The 26,228-nt window shown below is 35.2% G+C and overlaps 1 protein-coding gene across 4 annotated transcripts in view; it reads left to right on the top strand.

Moving 5' to 3' along the window:
* Positions 1 to 4,290: 4,290 nt before the first annotated feature.
* The window catches only part of ATG10 (autophagy related 10), a gene marked incomplete at both ends in the record, with an annotated part of 191,628 nt that continues 169,690 nt past the window's right edge, over positions 4,291 to 26,228 (top strand). For 3 of the 4 annotated variants that reach the window (XM_084233263.1, XM_084233261.1, XM_084233262.1), the window contains one exon: positions 4,297 to 4,404. In XM_084233263.1, coding sequence (XP_084089389.1) covers positions 4,297 to 4,404 — 108 coding nt within the window. Of the gene's footprint in view, positions 4,405 to 26,228 lie in introns of all 4 variants that reach the window. The other variant, XM_084233264.1, reaches the window with a different exon arrangement.

Below are 26,228 nucleotides of genomic sequence, written 5' to 3'. Positions count from 1 at the left end.
TGTGCCCATCCTGCCCCTATACTTCCACTTTTGATCACAATGTCAACCATTTCATAATTGGAAGTTCTAAGATTCTATTTTCTCTGCTAGTCTCTGAACTTGATAGAGAAGCAGAGAGTGTTACAACTTGAAAAGTATGTGTAAAATATTGATTGTGCTCTATTTTCATTTTTAATTCATTGAAATGTTCTTACTTGGGCACAGAGACAATTATTCCATGATATTTTATTATGGCACATTATGATGCTTTGAATTGAGATGGATATCCTTTTAAATGTAGTATAGTGCCTGATTTTATAATCAAGTTCTAAGTGTTTATATTATTGTATGTGACGTCCTTTAGCAAAAGTCCAGTCTAGATAATTAAAAAAATGTTCAACCAAATATTAATTAGTGCTTTTATGTTCAGTCATCTTGCAAGTAGTAGGGTTCTGCTAATTAGAGAAATTGTGGTTTTTTTTTTGAGTGATATTTTATGTTTCAACTAAATTTTGAATAGTTCAGTAAACCTCAAGTAACTGGAGGCCTAGGGGAATGGAGTGTTTTTACTTAGTTCAGTTTTCCTATTAAATAAGTGCTCATTTGAATATATAAAAAATTCCAAAATATTTTAGTTGTCTTTAAGAAATAAATTCAGCTTTCTTTGATTTGATATCTTTTGGTATATGTCAGGGTCGTTGTATAGTTTTCAGTGCTCCATTTAGTCTTCCTATTCTAGTTTTGCATCCTTTTCCTTAGTGATCAAATGTGTCCTGTTATCATCTACGTAATATGGATTTAGAATCAGTATTTCCAGCCCAGATTTCTTTTTCTTTCTGAGTTCCAGACCCACCTCAACATGTCTGCTAGATCTCTTTTATTTGGGTAAAGTAAACTCATCACACTTTCCAAACCTACTCTCCCTTCAGGATTCTCCGTTTTAGTCAGTGTATCATCACCCTAGGCAAAAATACGGGACCCTTTCTTGAATCTTCTTTCTCACTCCTATCCCCACATACCAAGATCTACAAGTTGTTGTGATGAGTGTACTACCAAAATGTCTTTTGAATCCTTCCTCATCTGCCCTATTGGCAGTATTTTACTCTGTTAGCATAATTTTCTCTCTCTTGGATTATCGTAAGAGACTTTTAACTAGTGTTCATCCATTCAAGCATGCTCTGTAGTCTCCACTGGAAGCCTGAATGCCTATCTCCTCAGTTCACTCCCACTTTCAAAGCCCTTTGGAGCCCTCCCATATCATCCCTTTCTTGTAAGGGACTCTATTGTTTGTTTGTTTGTTTTCTCACAAAGAAAGGAGAGTCCCTAAAGCCTTTTTAAACTTTATTTTATGAAATTGATGTACACATCAGTTTATTTTTGAACCCCCAGAGCCTAGCTAGTTGGGTTCTTTCAAAGCTAAACAAAGTTCCTCCGATCTTGTCCTTAGTCTTATTTTCTAGTATTCATTATGCAGCTCAACACAAACCCTGTGCCTGGTAGATCTTGACCAGCCTGTGCAGCTGATACAGTGGCTGTTTTCAGGGACCCAGGCCAAGGATTCTGACTGGCCTGGACTCTATAAGGATACCTTCCATAATCTCTGTTTATATCTTCATTATTGTTTATACTTTATTTTTTTTAAAGATTTACTTATTTATGCATACAAGAACTGAGGTACAGGCCAGAGGTGCCGGGGGGTGAAAGGGTTAGCCAGAGACAGAGTGGAGGACAGAACAGGCAAACTGACCAAAATATACTGCTGAGGGGAGCAGTGGGCGAGTCAGGAGAGGTCTGCTGCACCATGTGGGTAGCTCCCTGGCTGGCAGGGGGATCGACTGTTGCTGAGGCTGTGGATAGCTTCATAATGCTCTACTTAACTCCATGCACCACCAGGGAGGTCCTATATTGTTTATATTTTAAATAGAAATCCTTTCTTCTGATACTGTTAGAATTGAGAGTTGAAGTTGATTAAAGCTAAAGTTAAAAAAAAAAAGCATACTTGAAACATTTTACTTCAACATAAAACATTCATTTGTCAATTTTTCATGTATGACCACATCATCTTCTTTGAGTGTGGGTACTTGATTGAAATTCATTGCTCATTCTTGATTAAATTGAACTCAGAATGCAGTCTCTAGATTTCTGGTTTAAAAGAAAGAACTCAAGCCACCTATGCAGCAATCTGAGTGCAGAATCCGAGATTTCTATGATCCCTGCTCCCACCACCAGTTGTTTTTACCTCGTTCACTTGTTCTTTTCCTATGGAGACTGAGCTTTAGAAAGTCTAAGGCATTAAGTCATAGAAATAACAGTTGACTTTTAATATTTTATTTATTTGATCTGCATAGCACTTAATTAAAGTATGCATTTATAATGCAAGAATGCCATTTGTGAACATATTCTCAACTAATGGGAGCAGGGTTGCTTCATGATCAGTATGTTGTAGATATAATCATTTATAGCGGGAATGGACATTGTATTGATTAATTGGCAAAATAGGTTGCATGGAGGTTGGTTAAGTGTAATGGTTTTTATTGCTTATCTCTCTTCATTACAATGTATGAATTCTTACAAGGCAAGAACTACATATTTATTTTTATCTTTCTATACTATGTATAGTGCCTACTGTATAGTAGATATTTAAGATATATTTATTAATGGATGAAACCTGAGGGGTTTATGTTAATTGAAATAAGCTCTGTACAGGTAGAGGGGCTGGTTTGTTGGTGGTAGATGGTGTTTGGTGTTGGGCTTGGTGTCATATACAATTAATAATGTGAGAAACTGCACACATGAAAGCTATACAGTGTTGTAAACTAATGTTACATTAATAAAGAGAAAATGAAAAAATCTAAAACAACTATTTGTTTGATGAATGACCAAATTCAATAAGATCTACTAAATTTGAACAATCAGAAAGAACAGTGCCTTGGAATCAGCTGGTGTAGACAGATCATTGACTCTGCAGTCAAACTGCGGTTTTGAATCCTTTCTCTTTTGCATTCTTGAGCAGATTCTTTCTCTTCTTCAACTGAGAAAGGGGAAGAATGACAACTTTTGCTTGTGTGAGAATTAAATGCGAATGTGAAGTAAGTAGCATAGTGCTTGACAGAGTAAGCAGTTAGCAAGTATTAGTTGTCCTGATGATACTTACATCTTATGAGGAGAATGTGACAATTCACTTGGTCTAACTTTTTTCTCATCAAGACTTGAACTACATAATCTTCGCATTTCTTTCCTGCTCTAAAATTCTTTCTATAAGCAATGTTTCATATTTGAATAGATTTAGGTGATAAATAATCTCGATATCTTTAATTTGTCATATTTGTAGACTCAATAAAGGAGGTGATTAGTTGATCATAAACTTGCACCTTGAAAAGCAGATACTTCCAGGCATTAGAACATCTTTTGTTAGTGAAATAACAGCCGGGTGCTGCTAATCATTGTCACACTATTGAAGCATGGTCACCTGAGATAAGCAGCCTGAGGGGCTTAATAACAACCTTTTGCTCAGTTCCTGGTATGCAGCTTATTCCCTGATATGAATCCTGCTTCATGTTAAACCATGTACTGCCATGAAGCAGAATGGACCTGGGGGCGGGGGGTCCCATGACTACTGACCGTTTACTCACTCCTTGGTATGCAGCTATACAACTCACTTCATGGTATGTAGCCATGTCATATCTGACCATGTACAGCTGCCAATGCAAACCCACCCGGAACCTTGTAGAAACTGAAAGTGTATTATAAGCCCCTGACTTCCTACAGACAGGCTCAGCCTTGGGTTGTAAATGTGCTGAATCAGCACCAGTGCATTAAACCTGCTTCTTGTTAGCCCTAGTGTCCACGTTTCCTTTGTGCCATATAACACTATAAAAGAGCTAAGGCATGAGGTAGAGACAGAGGTTGCTTGGGAACATTAGCTCAGAAGAAATGCTATAAAATTAAGCTTTGGAAACTAAACTTATGAACCAACTAAGTTTTCAGTTAAATATAGGTACAACTAAAATATAATGTAATGGTAAAGAGTTACTGTATTCACCACACCCTTATTATTAAAAAAGCCATAGATGTGTATTTGTTACAAATTTATCTTTTCATGTTGATCACATTTTCTTCCTGATTAAAAAATGGGGACTGGGAAGAGAAGGAAACAAAATACTTTATTGTAATGGCGCTGCAGTTATTTTCTATTATCTATACCAAATTTTGCATTGTTTTAAGAAATAAGACATTAGCAGGGTTTCTTTCAGTATTCATTCTAGAGCTAATGCTAATACTTAGGTTTTTTTTTTTTAATTGCAGTTATCATTTGGTATGGAAGGAGATGAGTTCTTTGGAGAAAAAACATTTCAGCATTATTGTACAGAATTCATTAAGCATTCACAGCAGATAGGAGATGGTTGGGAATGGAGAACTTCAAAGGTAAAAACAGAAATTTTTATTTCCTGTTTCAATGGTGGTTTTTTCCCCATGTTTAATGGCAGTAATTGAAACTAATGTATGAAAGCTAGTTTGATTTAGTAAAAGGCTTAAATTGAAGAATATTTTAAAACAGATGATGATGCTTTATTCAAATATATATATATATATAAACATTATAATTAGGCTAATGAAGTATTATCTAAAAAAGTCCTTAGGTGACCTGCTTTAATTTAATAGATAAGAATGCTTAGCATATTAATTATCTGAATGTAAACATGCTTCTATGATGCTTTAAATACGTTCCTTACTTTATAATTTTCTTATGAAACTACTTTAGAGAGAGAAAATAATTATAAAATCAACTCATACTCAAACAACTACAAATTGTGAAATATTGTGGACTTTGGGAATTGGGAATCTTTTAATATAAACACATTCTAAATATTTCCTTTTGATTCTATTCAGTAATAACATTCTAAAAAGTCCGTGAACTCAATTATTTTTACATGTACATTCAGTACGGTTCTTTGTCAAAAATTTGTAGAGTTTTTGAATCTCTTTCTTAAAGAATGAGTCAGTTTTCTCTACTTGATACCCTATCTGATTCCTGAAAAAGTGATGAATCTTGATTCTCTGCTGATTGGTTCTGTTTCCTATATGCACTTTGAGAAACTTGAACAGTTTTGAGCTGATTTCTATGATTCAAAATTAGGCCAGGGAAATGCAGGTCTTGATTGGGTCCAGAATGTCACTGGGGAGAGGAGCTATGATTTCCTTTTGGGTCATATACCAGCTAAGTTTGAAATGATCAGGTGAATTTCTTATAGATTCCAGCCCCATTCTCTAAGTTAGTAACTGGACTGTTCATAAACTCTTAGGGCATCCCCTGCTCCAAGATAACAAGACCTTACTAGCACCTCTTATTAATTTTGTCTCTGAGTTTTTTATAATAATTTTTGATGTTTTTGAATTTTTATTTGTCTTTGTTCTTTTATGATTATGATCAATAAATGAAAGAACTGCTAATTTGTGTGTATTAATTTTATAACCATTCAGTCACTTTACTGAATTCTTTTTTTTAGTTTTTCTGTGACTTCTCTTGTGGTTTTTAGACCATCTGCAAATGAACAGATTTTTGTTACCTTCTTTGTAATATTTCTATTATTTTATGATTTGATTAAAGAAATATTAAGTAACAGGTGATAGATCTCCTTACTTTTACTGTGACTTTACTATTAATGCTTCTCATATATAATGATTAAATAAAATGTTGGTTGTTCAGTCACTGAGTGACCCCTTTTGACCTGTTATTAATAATTTGCATGGTTATTCCTTAGGGACCTTCCCTTGTAAATTTTTTTAAAAGAATTTTTCTTTTATCTTAATTCCTGTGACCATTTTAGTGACCTAGTAGAATGAGGGAAGGGAAGATTACGGAGGAATCTAGGGGGGTGTGTGTGTGTGTATGTGTGTGTGTGTGTAGGGGGAGGTGGCAGACTAGAGCATTGGGGAAGATCCCAAGAAGGGAAAATTTTACTTGTTATAAGTTTCTGCATTGAATTCATTGAAACTAGTGCCCCAAGAACCAATTTTCAGGATTTGTTTTTATTCTTGGTGTGGCCTGTGCTACAGCTTGGTATGGCTAAGTCAGTCTAGCTTCTTGTTTACTGCCATTGCTTACTGAGTTAGGAAAACCCCTACCTGTTGCAGTGAGAATTATACCTCTAATTAAGGACAGTTCTCTTTAATGTGTGTGTGTGTGTGTGTGTGTGTATGTGTGGTGATGGTAGTGTGTGTGTGTGTGTGTAGTGGGGGGTGGTGTTGAGCCCATAGAGAGCATCAAAACAAAGCAAAATACTGTTCAGAGAAAATCTTGATAGCCTTAGGGTCAGGACTACAAACTAAAGGCCTGTGGAGACCAGGTATGATGTAAATGTTGCTGCCAGGGACAGACAAGACAGCACAGAGACTGACTCTTATTGTCTGTAGCTGATCAGAGTTCTTGGCCTGTTGCCAGGTAGGAAACATGGGGCCATGGTTACCAGAGCTCATAAGAAAAGTCAAAAAGATTTGGAGTCAGAAATCTCTAAGTTTTTAAATGTTGGCAACTAATTTAAAAAGTTTTTTTTTTTTTTTCCCAAGCACAGTGAGGACCACATCCAACATGGCAGTGATGCATCTATGGGCTCTGGGTGGCCCTTTGATAATCTGGGGTTGGGAGACTGTGTGGGATCCCGGGCTTATTCTCTAGCCTTCTCTCAGTGCTTGCTGTAGATCTGAACTAGTGAAAGGGGCGCCAGGCAAAGCAGATCCCTGTCTTCTGAATTTTGTTAGTGTTTTTGCTACTTAATTTCTAAAATCCTCTACCACTTTTTTTTAAAAATATTTTCTAATTTCCCTTTTTTTATTTTATTATTTTATTTTGTTTTTGTTTGTTTATACATGCACTGGGTGCAGTCAGAAGCGTGGGAGGGTGAGAGAATTCACCAGAGCCAGAGCGGAGAGCAGAGCAGGCAGACCGACCAAAGACACTGCTGAGGGGAGCAGCGGGCGGCAGGAGAGGTCTGCGCGCCATGTGGGACCCTCCTCCGGTGGCCGGGGAGCAGCCGGGGATCGAACCGGCGCTGCAGAGGCTGCGGGCAGCTTCGCAACCCAGCGCTCAACCCCTGCGCCACCGGGGAGGCCCCAATCCTCTACCACTTTTGTAAAGGAAATGGTGAAACAATCACTTGGTACTGTCCTTCAGACCTTCTCTCTGTATTGTATCTCAGCCTTTTTTTGGCGACTGTCTGGAGACAGTATTTATGCTATCATTTTATCCTCCACCAATGATTTTCTGTTTTATTAATAGTTGTGTTAAGGTATTTATGGCAAAAAAATTAAGCTGCGCATATAAAAGCACACAATTTGACAAGCTTGGACATATGTATAGACTTGTGCACCTCTACTATAATCAAGAGAGTAAACTTAACACCCACATGAGGTTCCTTGTACCCCTTAATAATGCTTCTCTCTGCCCCTGAAAAAATTTTTTATATACTCTTTTTTTATCCCCATATAGAGATTCTTTAAAGAGGGTACACATTGTCATTCATACCTTCAGGCTTGTTCATGAATCCCCTTGGCACCATGGATTCTAGAATCATGACAATAGTTTCTCAGTGGGGCTAGATGCTATTGGCATCTTGTCAGGGCATTTCTTCTTATTCTCCTCTAACATTTCCAAACCCTTCAGAATGATGGTACAACCCCTTTGACAGTCATTATTTAATATGATGGTCTGTCAGATGTTGAAGATAGAAGTGAAGTACATGGATTTGAGAGTCAGATAGACCCACGGTCAAATCCTTGCTCAACCATTTGGCATTTAGTAGCTGGACTAATTATTTAATGTCTCCAAGCTTCATTTTCTCTGTCTATAAAACAAGAATAGCAATAACACTCACCTAATAAGGTTATTGTATAGATTAAATGAGATTTGCATTCAAACAATTTAGCATATCTTCTGGTACTTGGTTAGGATTTTTAATTGGTTGTTTGAAATTTTCAGTGTCTTTCTTTACACAAATAATACTTTACATGAAATTGTGGTTTGGGTCTCAGAAAACTCTCTGAAAGCCTATTTAGCACCAAATAAACGGTAGTATATTGCCGTGAGTTCTCTAGGATAAGAAGAACAGAAGATTAGAATCGAAGAAGAGGAATAGGAGTCTAAGACTTCTTATCTTACCTTTCAATAATGACCTTATCAAAATGTTTACAAGCTTTTCTTTAGCAGCCCCTGATCTCATCAATATTTAATATCAGATGCCTTTACCCTAGTTCAAGACCATAAATTTTTTTATCTGAATCACTTCAACAGCCTATGAACTCTTCTCCATTTCACTTGCTGCCATGGTTAACCCTTTAAAACTATCTTTGATGGAGTTCCATTTTCTGCATGACAATTTCTTTTTTCTTTTTTAAAGATTTATTTATTTATGCATACAAGAACTGGGGGACAGGCCAGAGACCCAGGGGGTGAGAAAAATCCACCAGAGACAGAGCTGGGAGCAGAACAGGCAGATTGACTGAAATACACTGCTGAGGGGAACAGCGGGCAAGCCAGGAGAGTTCTGCTGCTCCTTGCTGGCCAGCTCCATGGCTGGGAATCAAACCCGTGCTGCAGTGGCTGCGGATAGGTTCATAGGCTGTGCCTTAACCCCCTGCGCCACCAAGGAGGCCCTACATGACCATTTCTACTTGTGTTTCATTTGAACTCTGTCTTATCTTGGAATAATGTATAAACACTACAAAAGGGTATTTGAGGTTCTACATTGTGGTTTCCTGACACATCTCCATCTTCATCGTCCACTTTCCACTTTACCTTCCACTCTTGCCACATTCCTAGAAATAAAAGAAAAGCTATTTTGAAAAATAAAGGGACATTTTTGAGACAGATGGGGATATGTGATTATGGACTAAGGTGAAAAATGTTAGAAAAAACAGATTTTGCAAATGTGGCAAAATCTTGATATACTATATATAAATAATGTATATATGGATTTGATTTCAGTATTATTCTTTCAATTTTTATGTATGTTCCATAGATGCTTCCTTTTTTTCTATTTTGTCACAATTTTGCTCTTATTCCTTAACTTTTGTTCATAAGTAGAAATGTTCTTAGCCCAATCTTATATTCAAACCCCTTTTTGGGGATTTGTGCAGTCATTCGAATTTTAACTTGCTTTCTAAAATTGTTTTGTTTTGTTTTTGTGTTTTTCTAACTAGATATAAGTACATAGGTTTAGGACCTCAGTTCTGTGATTGACCTTTCATGGGTTATTGGTAAAAATGATTTCCCTTAAGTCTTCTTTTCTTACTTTTGTATATTAGAAACAGGAACAGAGAACATTTAGATACTAAAAACAAATATCCTACTACTCTTGAGATTAGATTTTGTATAATTAATACCAGATCATTTTGTATGTTATTCTTAAAAAATTAAAGATCCTTTCTTTTCTCCCCCACTTTCAGTCCCTATGCTCTTCAGTTAAATCTACTTTATTATATTTTGAAATTTACATAGTAACTCATTAGAAATATTTTGATTACTTCCTTTACAGGTTAGGAACTGCGTATTGAAAGGGCTTGTTTCCTAATTTATATAGAGTAAAAATTTAAATTTTCACTTTATTTTCAGTAGAAATTTAAACTGATTTTATGATTCCTTCCTTCAGTAGCATTTCTGGTTAACTCACATTGCTTTTCTTAAAACTCCACAATTATGCTAATTACATCAAATTCATGTCTTAAAAATAGATTCTAAAAGATTTCCATATTTTATTTTATTCCATCTTTCAACACTGTCTGGGTAGAAAGTCCACCGTGCCCTTCCCATCAATCTTGCTGTCCTGCTGAATTTCACACCTCCTTTATTTGTATAGCTATCTTTATTTTTAATGTCTTGTTGTGAAAAATTTCAAGTATACAAAAGTAAAGAGACTAGTATAATGAATGCCAGTGTACCTATCACATAGCTTCCACAATTATCAGCTCACAGCCAGGAACATAATGTTATAAAGCATCTGTGGCATTTATGAAATGACATGATATATCTCAATTTAATTAACTTGGTTTTCTTCCTCCCTCCCCCCCCCACATGTTTTAAAATTATGGAATCTTCAAGTGCACTCTAAATTTATGTCATCATATATTAAAATTAATGAATGAATTCAGAAAAAGACCTAGAGAAATGAAATAGTATTTCTAAAAATGTTTATTTTAAGAAGTATGGTAAACCATACATGATATAAAATTTACCATCTTACCTTCCTTCTGGAAGATCTTGACAACAATCTTCTATTTCTAACCTGAACAAATTTGCCTACTCTATGTATCTCCTACAGATGGAATCATACAGTATTTTGTCTTTTTGTGACTGACTTGTTTCAGTTAAGCACACTGTCTTCCAGGATCACCTACTATTTCTCCAAATTTTGATTTAGGGTTTTATGAAGCAGAACACTAAAGAGAGAATTTGGGGTGAATTTCTGTTTGATTATGACTCCTTGAAATACATAACCTCATTCTGTTAAGATATTCCATTTTTTAATTTCTGAAGCACAACATTGTTAAAGAGGATTCAAAATGCCTTCCACGTGTATCTCACACGACTAGTTCTTCACCCTGTCCGCTACTTGCTGATCAGATAGAAATCCTACTTGATATTACCACTAGAAATATAATCAAATTAGAATGTAAATAATAGCATTCATATCTTAAATAGTTACTTTGCCTACCCATTTACGTAGTGTGGTATTTTACATTGAATTGTGGATACAGTGATTTTTATTTTAAAGGTGAAATATTAACTGTCCCCTTAGAAATTTCAATCTTTATGTATACAAATGCCTAAATGGATTCTTTGCTAAAATTGAATAACAATTTTAAGATTTACTGAAAGGATAGACATTTCCCACAGGTTTCTTAGGTAAATTTGTTTTATGTGAGTAACAAATAAGTTGGTTTGAAATAATTTAACATTTATTCTTGATCCAGGTTATTTTATATATTTTTTATCTTTCATTATTAATAATCCTTTTTAGAATTGTGAACATGTTACTGCTATTAGTTTTATTGTAATACTGTATTTGTTTAAATCATCTGTTGTGAGTTAGTGAAATATAATTTCTGGACCCAAATGTCACTAGATAAAGATGTAATATATTGTATTCATGTAGTCCCTTGATGAGACTAAAGTAGATTTTTTTTTTTAGTTTATCTTTGGAGATTAAGAGAAAAATGCACTTGGAGCAGCATGCTGTGTTTTATAATAAACATTGAATCATAGTCAGTTATACAAGATTTTTCATTCATAATTTATTGTGTGTTATGATATGATTTGTTACTTAAGCATATGCAAATTTTAAGCAATCATTTCAAGACGAAGAGGTTGTATCACTTGTGAATTAAATATTTTTAAATACCTTTTAAAAGACTATCATGAGTATCTGTGAAAGGAAAAGCTATAACACTTTATAAATTTATAAATTAAAATTAAATTTAATGATACTCGTGCACATTTAAGAGTTAAAAGCACATTCTTGGCTAGCAGTGATGTTTGGGTTCACTGGGCAGGCAGGCAGGATGTATTTCAAAAGCTTTGTAGAGAGTTACCTTTATGTTGATGAAGGAGTTTATCAAGTCTAGAATCTGACCCTCAGGTTCAGGTGCAATGCAATGGAGCTGTCTCTCAAAGAGGAATTCACATTAAGCAATGTCAAAGGATATATATGTATATATGTGGGAAGCCAGTTTATTAATTTATAATAAATAGAATTGTCAAATGAACTGGAATGCTCCTGTCAATGTGATGATTCATTTTTTTTGTTTTGTAGGTAGGAAAATCATAATTGTGTGAACACAAAGTAAGAACAAGTTCTCATGTATAATTGTAGAAATGAAATATTTAATGGCATTATTTAGAAGTGGTAGCATACATATTGTTCTTATCATTGGGGCCAACTTGTTTAAAGTGTGTAGAATCTCTCTCTTGAACAGTCTAATAGACACTACTAAAGTTCGTTTCACTGACCTGAATTTTCTTAAAAGGTTTAATACCAGTCTTTTTTTTTGGTTTCTGTTTGATCACAATCAAATCTCACAAGCGAGGGTACCATTCTCCTTAGGGTCATTTGCCTAGCTGCACTGATGTGTTATGAGTTAATTTATACTTGAACTTGAAAATGCTTTCTTTTTTTTAAAAAATTATTTATTTATTTATACATACATGCATACATACATACATACATACATACATACAAGCACTGGGTACAGTCAGAAGCACGGGAGGTGAGAGAATTCACTAGAGCTAGAGTGGGGAACAGAACAGATAGACTGATGAAATACACTGCTGAGGGGAGCAGCTGGCAGCGGGAGAGGTCTGCGCACCATGTGCTACCCTTGCCGGTGGCCAGGGATCGAACTGGTGCTGCAGAGGCTGCAGGCAGCTTTACAGCCCACCGCTCAACCGCTGTGCCACCAGGGGAGGCGAAAATGCTTTCTTATATTACTCAGTCCTCAAGCCTTGGAGGAGACCTCCAACTATAGAATGATCATGAATATCTGTAAAAACAGCAGAAAAGAATCAGTCAAAATCCCATCACCCTAATACAATTGTGGTTATTTTTTGTGAATTTTCTTCATATGTAGCCTTTTATTTTTAGATACTCTAAATTAGATAAGCAAGTGTTGCATTATTTACCAATTGGAATTTTAACAGTTGTTTTTTTAAATTTATGTGGTGTGAAATTATATATGTATAACATTATCTTCCATTTTAGACATAAAATAATATTCACTTTAAAAATTGATTTTTCTAGGTATGTTTTGTAATTGGCTGTGTAAATATTTAGTGCTTTTCATGTCATCTGACATAGGGAAAATGTGAGTTTTTTGGCCAGTATTTATGGCTTCATTTTGCTCAGATTGCATTATAGTTCATTTCTAGAACAAATTGTGTGCTATAGCAGCAATTATGTGTACAGCATTTTTTTTAATGCTCATGTCACTCGTGTAAGTATATAGGGCGATCTTGTGATCTTATTTTCTTCATTTTGTATCAGGATAATTAAATAAATTAATAAACATAGACACCAAGAGAACAGTTCACTTGCCCAAGTTTGAAGTATGAGCTGGAGCAAGAACCATGTATTTGGATCAGTATGGTCCTATATTTCCATTTGCTATTTTAGTTTTTTTAAAGAATAGATTTTGTAGAGTTTGATTACATAAAAATATCTTATACATTAGAGTTCTATGAACCTCATGCTCAACATGATCACAATTGAGCTTATTCTTTTTTCAATTTTTTTTTAAGATTTATTTATGTATGTATGTATGTATTTATTTATTTATTTATACAAACACTGGGTACAATCAGAAGTGCGGGAGGGTGAGAGAATTCACCAGAGCCAGAGCGGGGAGCAGAGCAGGCATAAGGACCGAAGTACACTGCTGAGGGGAGCAGCGGGCGGCAGGAGAGGTCTGCGCGCCATGTGGGACCCTCCTCCGGTGGCCGGGGAGCAGCTGGGAATCGAACCAGCGCTGCAGAGGCTGCGGGCAGCTTCGCAACCCAGCACTCAACCGCTGCGCCACCGGGGAGGCCCTCTTTTTCAATATTTTGTCAGTTAAATTTTTTGTTGTAGTAGGATGCTCCACCATCCTTCTGGCTGAGGCCATAAACCTGAAGACTTTAATATTCCACCTTGAGAAATCTCTTAAATTGGCTTGCTGTGCATCCTCTGCATGCCATCTCCCCAACCTGTCTTTGATCAGACCATTATTTACACTCTGTCTTAATCTTGCCCTCTGCCAACCTGCCTTCTACTCTGGCAAGGTGATCTGATAGAATGTAATTCCAATCCACGACACCCTGATTAAAATCTTTTCGTGATTCCAACTCCTTTACTAAACATATACAGTTCTTGCCAAAAAAAAAAAAAGAGACTCTTTTGAGCTTGGCTTCCTTCTCTCAGCATTATATTTATGCATAATTTCATGGTTAGTGATTGGGCACAGGTTATGCTCATATACCATGAGAATGAAGGGTGGAGTGAGACTTCCACTCCTGAAGGATCTGTGTGTGGGTTGGGGAGTATATTGTTCAGGCAGGTTTCTAATCCTTCCTACCTTTTCTTTTCTGTTCATGTGTGTTAGCCACTGTCAACCTAGGATAAGTGGACAGTGTGTTTACACGTAGGGACGGAAGGCAGCAAGGGTTGTTGCAGAGTTTAAGCTCTCCTGTGGAGCTCTCCTTTCTGGGATTGCTTTTATGCTGCTGGTAGATTGCTTGTCCCAACTGGGATAGTTACCTCAGACTTGCTACAGAGATTGTAACTTTTGCTGGTAATGCTGCTGGATAGCTTGGTTTTACTTTTGGCTCTAGATTAGTTGAACTCTGCAATGAAGTTGTTCACCTGTGGTCTGAGGAGAACCCCTGCTTTGACTACCTGGCAGGCATGACAGGGGACCCAGGTGGGAGCACCACAGACTCCCACTGTTCTTACCCTTTTTCAACTATGGTTCATGAATAAGTGCTTCTTAATATCTTATTTAACTTTGGTTGATTTCCAGATCCCTGAAATAGTTGTTTTTAATAATTTTGAACAATTGCCAAGTTGTTTTTTTTGGGGAAGAGTATTGAAGTCCTACCTCCCAAGGACACATGGTGATTTTAATTTGCATTTCCCTCCAAACTAGTTTATTTGAACACCTTTTCATTTATTATTTATTGGTACCTTCTTTTATGATGTGTGTGTGAGTAATCACTACCTATTTTTTCAAGATTAAATAAAGCATTATCTTCTCAGATAGGCAACCATGACCCCAACTGACCTGCAATTCCATGTATTAATGATCTGTATACATGTCTGATTCCTCAGACATGATTTTGTTTTATATCCTTGTTTAGCATAGTAAGCACTGTAGAGGTATTTGTTTAATTGAATTAAAATCGTATAAGCCTCAAAGAGTCCTGCCAGGTTTTTTATTTGTGTAAATACATTTAATTATATTCCACTTTTATTGTGAAATATACTGTTTGAAATAAGTGGGTCATTCAGTTGTATTTAAAAACCCATTTGTTTTAAGAGAATTTTCACTGCATGGTGAAATTCCTTTTTCGTGGAATGAGCCATTAGGTCCAATATTATTATGTAATGTTATCAGTGACCTCTAAATTTATTACTGGTAAGTTCATGAGTAAATTTTTTTATCATTTAGCTAGCATTTTGCAGCATTGATTAGTCTTTTCTCCTTGATACACTTTCTTCATTTGGTATCCTCTCTTGGTTGATCACCTATATTACTTTTTATTTTTGCTCAGTCTACTGTTATTTTTTTTTCTACCACCTTATAACATTAATGCCCAGACTATTCTGTCTTATTCTTATGTCTTCTCTAAATATTCTCATAACCATCAAGGTCATCATTTAAATTCCAGCAGATGCCAATTACTCTAAAAGGTATATCCCCTGACCAAACTTTGTTCTTTGAATTCTAAGCTTATAAGGCCAATATCCTTGACAATTCTACTTTGATATCTCCACTTAGATCTCAGAGTCAACATGTCCAAAGTTAAACTCCTAATCTCCCTCCTCCCAACCTTGCTCACCCACTACTACCTAAACCTTCTCTCCATTGATGTCAACCCCATGTTCCTAGTTCTCAAGTTACTGGAGTTGGTCCTTATTTGCTATTTCTCTCACATCTTAGATCCATCCATTAACAAATCCTGTTGCTCCACCTTCATAATATCTAGAATCAGTTCAGTTCTCATTACTTCCCTACTTCTGGTGTAGGGACTACTATCAATACTAGTGTAAACTACTATCAGTTCTTACTTCACCTCCGATTTCCTTTCCTTTCATTTACAATGGACCAGGAATTCTGATTTCCTTTGCTGACCCTCAAATGTATCAGACAAAGATTCTCATCTGGGGGACCTCTGAATTGACTGACTCCTCTGTTGTTTAGAATATTTTCCTTCCAGATATGGCTAGCTCCCAGCCCCGATCATACTTCATGCATTTGCTCATATCTCAAAGCTCACCATCTATACTTGAGGCTCCTAGACTGTGCTATTCTACATTTAAAACCATTTGGTCTCCCCACCTAAAAGTTTTACTCCTGCACTCTTGTTCTCCTTATCCCTTTATCCTAGTCTACTTTTTTCTTTCCTTCATAATAATCAATTCAGTTATTGATTATTAATAATGCCTCTCTATCCCTGTTCAATCTATGAGAACACAGAACTTTGGCTTTTTTTTTTTTTTCTGATTTGCCCAGGGCAACTGGAATATCACTGGATATAAAGTAGGTACACAAACAAATATTTTTTAAATGAATGATTGAATATATGATTTTCTGGAAAAATAAATTCACAATTTGTTTGAATAATTTTATTTGACAAAACATTTTACTTGAAAAATTATGAGAAATTATTTAAAATGCCAATCTTGCTCTTTTATCCTTTAATTGATGAATTAGAATCCATGAAAACACCATAAAATTTACATAAAAAGTTAATATCATTCAAATAACCTCTTCAGGGCAGACTTTTTAATAAAACTGGCATTTCTGTAAAAATGGAATTTTTCTATAATGATATGCAATATGGTAGAATTTAATGCACAGAGTTAAAAATAACCATGTAACAGTGTGTTGAGTGGAACTTTTTTATCTTGTTCTGGAAGTGCAGCTAAGGCCAAGCTGAAGACAAAAGACTCTAAGTAACTAATTTTATACATTTAGATTGCCCTGAATAATCTACTTGACAGTAGGGCCAGAAACCTGACTGCAGAGACTGCTTTAAGGACCCCTTCCAGAAGAACTGGGATCTTCCACCCCACTCCCTGAATAGGACTCAGCACAGGGAAATGCAATATTTTAAGGAGAAAGTATCAAGCCCTTCTCCCCCTTCTAGTCTCACTTCCTTTTCCAAAGAAGAGTTTGGGATGCCTTTAAGTCCCTGGATATGAAGGGGTGCTTTCATTGCCTGGTTGAGCATTTGTTTTAACTATGAACTTGCTGATCTGCCCTTTTTTGGTAGGGGCAGGGTTAAAGGGAGTTGAGAACGATAGTGGTAGTGACTACTTAATGTTGTCACTTCAAAGAGTAACTAGACTTGACCTATTTTTCCTTTTTTTATGCTCAAGAAGGCTGTCAGCTTGAGGCAAAGGGACCTCAGCAGTGATAGAGGGGGAGATGGTGATTTCCAAGATCAGGTAAATATTGCAGGGGACGATCTCCCTGTAGGATCTTCTGACAAGTCATAGAGAATCGCCCCATAAGGGGATTAGCGGCTGTATGCCTGCCACATTGAGGGTACATGGACTCCCAGTCAGCCTGCCAGTTAAGCAACAGCATGAAATTAGAGGATTGCATCCAATTAAGAAAGGAGATGAACTTCCTTTTTACTCCCAATTCTCAAACCATGAGCACCTGAAAGATGAAGTGAGGGGCAGTAGGTTTGTTCTGACCAAGACTTTGCCTTGTTTCTTCTTTCAAAGGGTAGGGGGTTGAAGAGCTTCAAATTATATTTGAGATTCAAGTCTCTAAAATAACAAAAATAATAAAAAGATTGAGTCTGAAGGATAGTGTTTCAATCACTGGGAGCATCTAAAAAGTTATCAACTTGGACCAAATTGTTTTAAAGTTTAAAAATCCTACTATATCAATTAGGTTTGCCTTATAATAAATCATTCCTAAACCAACTTAAAACTTAAAACAACTTAAACTTAAAACAACAAGCATTTATTATTTTTTAGAAGCCTGTAAATTGGCTAGGTCATACTGTTGATCTGTGACAGGTTCCCTTGATGTCTGTAGGACTTGCTTTTGCCTCTACCGTCCTGAGGGTTGGCTGGAGCTGACTGATCTCAGATAATATTTGGGATGCTTCTGCTTGGTTCCATGTTCCAGTCCTCAGGGTACTGATAAAGTGTTCATAGGGAGGAAGTAGCAACACTCAAGCACTTTTTCAAACCTCTCCTTGAGTTTTCTTGGGACACAAACTCAGAGTCAGTGTGGGAAGTCACCAAGAAAGGTCAAGGCTATAGACCCCAAAAAATTGGGGTCATTAAGGCAATCAGTCTCTCATACGTACCAGATTGAAAGGAAGCTATCATTTAGAACAAACAAAACTGTTTCATATTTGTACCCTGAGGACTACAGACCCCTTCATAAACAGGTTGTAATTGATTTGGACTATATAGGCCCCGAGGACTGAGATTGTTTCTTCTGTGTATTCTTTTCAGTATGTAAGTTTAACAGAAGTCTTTTTTTAATGATCTTAGTTTTGTAACAGAGTTCATACTGGATTTGAATATATATAATCTATTTAATAAATTAAAAAATGGAATATATATAAAATGTATGGAATTTGGAGTTGAATACCAAAATAAGTAACAAGGCAGGTTGCAAATGGCTGCCTGTGGGAAGGGTGACCAGAGTATGGGCAGGGGTGAGGGTGAGAAAGTACTACTGATTTTTACTATATATGTTTCAATGTTATTTGACTTTTTTTTTACACTGTGTGCTATATTATGTTGATTAAAGGGTAATTTTTTTGAAAGAGGAAAGTTTATGTTCAGAGTACATCATTGTTCTAATTACATGTAACATCTTATTTAATTTAATACCCTCGATATCCCTATGAATTAGCTATTATTATTTCTACTTCAGATGAAGAAGCAGGCTTAGGGAAGTTACGTGACTTGTGCAAGGCTACATAGTCTTTAAGTGAGAACAGGGTCAAGATTGGAACCAAGATGTGTCTGCTTCCAAAGACTTTGGTTTTAACCTTTGGTTTAGTATTTGAATTCATCCATGTAGAAGGTGAACTTTAATCTGCTCCATACCAGTGACCCATGTTATTATGTAGCCAATGTAATTGTGGGTATTCCCCCCAACCCACTACCAAACTTCAGTTGTTTCTTATCAACATCTAATCTTGAGATGGCAAAATAGCATTCTTTTTAAAAAGATTTATTTATTTATTTAAAGATTTATTTATTTATGCATACAAGAACTGGGATCCAGGCCAGAGGTGGGGGGGTGGGTGAGAGGATTCACTAGAGACGAAGTGGGGAGCAGGAAAGGCAGGTCTACTGAAATACGTTGCTGAGGGGAGCAGTGGGTGAAACAGGAGAGGTCTCCTGCCCCATGTGGGTTAGCTCTGTCATTTGGGTTAGCTCCCTGGCCAGCCTGGGATTGAACTCCTGCTGCAGTGGCTGCAGATAGCTTCATAGTGCTTTGACTTAACCCCTTGCGCCACCAGGGAGGTATTTATTTGTTTGTTTGTTTGTTTGTTTGTTTATGCATAGAAGAACTGGGGTGTGTTCCCCAGTGGGCAGGGGCAATGAGAGGATTCACCAGAGAGAATGGGGAGCAGAACAGGCTGCTCTACTGAAATATGCTGCTGAAGGGAACAGCAGTCTAGATAGGAGAGGTCTGCTGGGCCATATACTGGTTAGCTCCCTGGCTGCCTGAAGCCATGATAGAGCTGAGACTTAACCCCTACACCACCAGGAAGGCCCTATAGTAGTAATTTAATAAATTCTTACAGTGGAAATCTGGTGAATATCTAGCATGTTCTAAACTTATTATAATGAAAATACTTTTAATGCTTTGAGATTATATTTGATGCTTAAAATAGAACATTTATTTAGATTTAAAATACATATATTTGTAGATAAGGAAAAATTTACAATTAGGACTTTTACTAAGAAGAACTGATCTATTTTCATGAGTTTTCCAAGTTATCAATATCCAGCTGTATTATTTTTAGGTGTTATGTTTGATAGAAACTTCATATACTAATTGCCTTTAACAGCTGCTGTAGATATTTATTGCAAAATGTCATTGAAAAGACAGATTTAATATATTAGTTTAGTACACATGGTGATTTAAAGATTAGAATATGTTAAATAAACTGTGTCAGAAATTATAAATAAACTAAAATGAGTAAAATTATCCTTAAATTGCTAGACAAGTCTTCCCATTTAATGTTACATTAATGAGTTTTGTAGAGAGACTGTTTAGAATAAAATCCTTTTTCATCAGATGTTGCACATATGCTTTCACTGTTTGTTTTTCTTCAAAGTAAAACTTAATGAAACAGCTAATAAAACCCAATTTTACTCCTGATTCTTGAAAGAAACAGGTCCTTGAAGTGCACCCACTGTTTATTCTTTTGCACTGGTTTTTGCTACTTTTCAGCATGTAAATTTTCCAGTAATGGAAAACAGTCAAAGCCATAAACCTTTTCTTCCAAGTCTTATAAACCCAGTGTTTATTTCTTATTTATAAAGCAGTTGCACAATGGAGACATGCTTTGCACACATACAGAGAAGTTTGGTCTCAGATCTTCATGTTCACCTCCTGCTGGTTTCAGGAGGGTGTAGTGTGTGTGCATATAAATGGATCTTTATTATGTAAATAACCAGGAACCAGAACAGGGGTTTTAACTACTCTTAAAAAAAATGAGAGGTTTCAAAGTAAAAGACATATCTGAGACTCTCAGGCCCTGTTATTCTCATGAACCTGAGAATGTTAGATTGACAAATAGCTTATACAAAAGGATTAGCTTATATGAATTAGAACTTCAGATGTACTCCCAGCTACACACTAACCATAGTGTAGACTATTCTGTATCTTCTTGCTTCTTTCTGGAGTGGATTTGTTTGACTCTGATGAGGTGGAGGTAAATATTTAGGTTTGAATGAGAGAGGTAGTGCTACTCAGAGTGTGGTCCAAGATTGGTAGCAGTGCAAGGAGATGAGTACAGGAATTAAAAATGAAGGCTAGAAACCTGTAAGCAATTTGATGGAATAATTTTTGTAGTTGTCAAATATAATGAAGAAAATTGATGTTGATAATTGGGAAGGCTATACATGTGCGGGGTAGGGAGGGTAAATCCTATACCTTTCTATTTTGCTGTAACCCTAAAACTGATCTAAAAAATAAAGCAAAATAAAAAAATTAGGACTTGTGTTTGGTATGTTTTGGATTTTTTTTATCATCTTTTTCTAGTAATTCATTTTCAGGATTTTTTTCATAAAAGTATTTCTATGACAGATTGGAAATAAAAATCCTGATCTTTCACCACAGATGGTTTGAAAAGCATTTGGACTAAGATGAGATTTTTAAATGTTGATTTATGTCCCTTTGCCCCATTATGTAACATTAGATATTAAAATTTGAATAAAGAGAAAAGTCCATTATTTATAATTCTAGTCTAACACAAAGGTTGATGGCATTAAATGTTTAATGAATTACGGTTTGGCTAGTAGAACCTGGTGGAGGTGTTCTGTGTTTTCCATGAAAGGCAGGTCACTTAGTGACCATTCAGTGGGAGTTGCTGTTGATAATTTCATAAGAAAATTAGGAACCTTAACCAGGACTGGTATCCAGATAGGCGTGGGCTATTGCCAAATTGTATGTTTTAAAATTGGGGCATGATTTTAGGTGGAGGAAATGTAAGAAAAGAGAAAGTTGACTTAGGCACTTTGTAACACTTTGAAGAGTTAGAGACTTTTGACCACCATGGGACATTATGTGAGTATTAATAACAAAGGGAGAGCATAATGACAGGTTTAATTTACTTCTCAGTTTAGCCTATCATAGCCTAGTGCTACTAAAATTACACAAGGCATGCCTCTTTGGTATGTATTTTATTCATTGCTGATACCTTGACAAGCAATCAGAATATAAAGTTGAGATTTATGTTCTGTAACCTTGAGACATAAAAATATTCAGAAGTCATAGAAAAGAGGTTTAGTGTTAGAAGGTCATATATTTCACCTTGTTTCAGATATTGCTTCTCTTAATGCTGCTTATGATGCATTAGCTTTTTTGTAGCCCCTCTGCCCACAAGGGTGGGATGTACTGGATGGGAGATATCCTAGGCATAGCATTCAAGAAGCAAAGGACTTGAATTAGAATGAGATTTACCCAGGCAATTTTCCAGGAATATGTTGAGCCTGGGAGAGACACAAGAGTCTGATCATGTATAGAAAGCTGGAAACTTCCTGATTGCTCTGCCATGTCACATTGCTATGCCATGAATAGGCTACAGGATAAGCTCAAGATTCTAATGGTCATAATTCATTAACAATGTTGTGTATAACCATTAACAAATTTATATTAGTTGAAATGATGTTTAAGTACTTTTTGAATGACTCTTTATGTAAATTCACTATTTTTGGACCAGGAAGCTTTAAGGTATGCTACCTGGGGCTGGGTTGTTCTCTGTAGTAGTCACAAGACACAAAACCTTCCCAGGACAATGGACCTTGAATCATCCCAGTGAGTCTGATTACACACTTGTGATATTCTGGTCATAAGTAATTTTTGTTTTTAATTTAATATTGCAGTAAAATTTAAATAACATAAAATTTACCATTTTAATGATTTAAAGTAAAATTTTAATTATGGTAAAAAGAACATGACATAAAACTTACCCTCTTTACCCATTTTTAAGTGGCTCAGTTCAGTAGTACAATTCAGTAGTATTACAAACATTCACATTGCAAGTGTAACTATTTTCACCAGTCTTCTCCAGAACTTCTTCATCTTAGTAAACTGAAGCTGTGTACCAATATGACAATTCCCCACCCTCCTCTTCCCAACCCAGGCAACTGCTATTCTACTTTCTATTTTTATAAATTTGACTATTCTGGGTTCCTCATATAAGCAGAATCATTTGTTGTTTTATAACTGGTTTATTTAACTTCGAATATTATCTTTTATATTCATCCACATCATAGCACATGTCAGAATTTTCTTCATGTTTGAGGCTAAATTATATTACATTGTGTTTGTGAGTGTATATTTTTATTCATTTAACACATATTTATCCAGTCAACTGTTGATGGATATTTGGATTGCTTCCATGTTTTAAAATTTTGTTTGTTAATAAATGTAAAATATTTCTATTTTTACTGCAGTTTAGATTATCATCATTTTACAATTTTACAAATATAAAACTTTTGCATGATTACTTTTATTACTAGTATTACCATTTTCTGCTGCTTCATGTTGCTACATAAAACACTGACTTTGATACTTCTTGATTTAGTTATTTACTTGTGTAGTTTTTGCTTTGGAAGTGTTAAAATTAGCCAGTCACATTCTTGATGGGATTTTGTGGTGATTTATTATTTATTTTTAGAAATGGAAAATATTTCTAAAAATCAAATAATTGAATATAATTTAAATGTCTGTTCATTAAGGCCTTCTACGGAAATAAATTTATCAAAATATTTTCAGTCACATACCAGTGTATGCCTTATATATGCTTTGTGACTACTTTATATATTAACACACATACGTATATTATAATATAGATGCATATATATTATTGAGATGACTTTGGTTTACAAAACTGTGTATGATTTAGTGGACTAGGTTTATACTTTTCCAGGTATATGTTACCACACCTATCACAAAGAACTCATAATCTTCTCTCATAGACCTCTGGGTCCCCTTACCCATTTGTTCTCAATCTCCTGTTCTCCTTTGGTATCCTCAATTTTACACTCAGTTTTCTGGGGTTTCTTTTGGGTTAGGTTTGTTAGTTCCTTTGTTTTATTGTCTTGTATTTTAAGCTCTGTGAAATCACCAGGTATTTATCTTTCTCCATCTGACTTACTTCACTTAGCATAATCCCTTCCAGTTCTATCCATGTGGTCTCAAATGGTAAGATGTCATCTCTTTTTATAACTGAGTAGTATTCTATTTTTGTATGTATATATCTTCCTTATCTACTTATTTGTCCTTGGGCTCTTAGGCAGTTTCCTTAACTTGGTTATTGTAAATACTGAGTGTTGCAGTGAACATAGGAGTGCATGTATCTCTTACAATTAATGTTTTTATAATCTTTGGGTAGATACCCAGGAGTGGAATTGCTGGATCATATGGTAGATCTACTTTTGAATGTTTTGAGAAACCACCATCTGTTTTCCATAGGGGTTAGCCCAATCTATATTTCCATCAGTGGTATATGAGGGTTCCTTTTTTCCCACATTCTCACTAGTACTTGATGTTTCTGGTCTTTTTGATATGGGCTGTTCTTACTCATACAATGAGGATGTATCTCATTGTGGTTTTGACTTACTTTTCCCTGATGATAAATAATGGAGAGCATTTTTTCATGTCCCTATTGATCATCTGTATACCTCTTTGGAGATCCTGTTTAACTCTTTGCCCATATTTTAATTGGGTGGTTTTCTTATTTGAGTGTATGAGCTCCTTGTAGATCTTGGTTGTTAGACCCTTTTCAGATATACAATGTACATATATTTTCTCCAATACATTAAGGTGTCTTTCATTTTAACAACAGTTTCCTTTGCTGTGCAGAAGCTTTTTAGTTTAATATAGGCCCATTTGTTATTTTTGTTTTTGTTTCTCTTGCCAGTGGAGTCAGATCTCCAAAGACTGAAGTCATTGTCATGAATTTTTACCAGTATTTTCTTTTGTGCATTTTATGATATCAGGTCTTATTTCTAAGTCTTTGATCCATTTTGAGTTAATTTTGTGTATAGTATAAGATTGGCCTACTTTCAGTCTTTTGATGTGCTTGCCTAGTTTTCTTATCACCATTTGTTGAATATACTTTTATTTTTCCATTGTATACTCCTTCCTTCTTTGTCATAGGTTAACTGTTCATTTAAGTTGGGTTTATTTTTGGGCTCTAAATTCAGTTCCATTGGTCTATGTGCTTATTTTTTACTTCAATGCCATACTGTTTTGTTTCTATGGCCTTAAGTATATTTTGAAGTCTAGGAGTGTGATACCTTCTTTGCTATTCTTTTTTGTCAAGATTGCTTTGGCTATTTTGGGTCTTTTGTGGGTCATATAAATTTCAGTCATGTTGGCTCTATTCATTGATTAATGTCATTGAAATTCTGATAGGGTTTGCATTGAATCTGAATAGGATTGTTTTGTGTAAGATGACATCTTAGCAAGTTAATTCTTCTAATCCATAAGCAGGGACTATCTTTCTATTTGTGCTTTATTTTATTTATTTTAACACAGTCTAATAGTTTTCATTTAATAGGACACCTCCTTTATTAGGCTTATTCCTAGGTATTTAATACTTTTTTTATACTACTGTAAATGGGGTTGTTTTCTGATTGTTTCTCTTCTAGTTTATTATTTGCGTATAGAAATGTAAGAGACTTCAGTATACTGTGTTGCTTGCCACTTTATTGCACAGATTTACTGTTTCTAATAGATTTTTTTTGGAGTCCTTAGGGTTTTATATGTATATTGTTTTGTCATCTGTAATTAGTGAAATTTTACCTTCTTCTTTCCCTACTTGGATTCCTTTTATATCTTTATTTTGCCTAATTGTTCTAGTTAGGACTGCCAATGCTGTGTTGAATACTAGTGTTGAAAATAGGCATTCTTTTCATTGAGTATGATGTTAGTGATTTGGCATATATGGCCTGTATTATGTTATGTTCCTTCTATCCCCATTTTGTGGAGAGTTTTTATCATAAGTTGATGATGAATCTTCTCAAATTTCTTCTCTACATCTGTTGATATGGTCGTATTATTTTTATCTTTATTATTTTGATATAGTAAATTATATTGATTGATTTATGTATATTGAACCATATTTGTATCTAGGGATATATCCAAATTGGTCATGATATATAGTCCTTTTAATATATTGTTGAATTTGGTTTGCTAAATTATGTTGAGGATTTTTACATTTATGTTCATCAGGGACATTGGTCTATGGCTTTCCTTTGCTGTAATATCCTTGTCTGCTTTGGATATCAGAGTAATGTTGACCTCATAAAATGTATTTGGGCATATTCCCTTTTCCTCAAATTTTGGAAGAGTTTGAGAAGGATAGAGATTAGTTTCTATTTAAAGGTTTGATAGAGCTCGTATATTTTGTTACTATTTAAAAGATTTAGTTTGATCTTGATCCAACATTGAGACTGTGAACTCTGTTGTCAACAGGGACTCTTAAATAGGTTTGTGCCTGTTATGGGGTTGGGGGGACACAAACAAAAACCAGTGATTGAAATTTTATGAAATTTGCTTTTAAACCACTTTAGTTTTCTCAGAAGATCCCCATTCTGGTAAAGAAATTTTGTGTTATCATAAAACCCCATAGGTTTAATTAGTTTTCTATATTTAAAAAAAAACTTAAATTTTATAGATATTGTACTTACTTTCTAATCTTGGTAACTTTTCATTGGAACTTAAAAGATATCAGTTGTACAGGACAAACAGTATAAAAAATGCTGAAGTAATTACAATTA

The sequence above is a fragment of the Talpa europaea genome (assembly GCF_964194135.1).
Source record: "Talpa europaea genome assembly, chromosome: 5".
Classification (NCBI taxonomy): Eukaryota; Metazoa; Chordata; class Mammalia; order Eulipotyphla; family Talpidae; genus Talpa; species Talpa europaea.
Note: the sequence above shows the minus strand (reverse complement) of the source record. Positions and strands in the feature narration are given on the sequence as shown.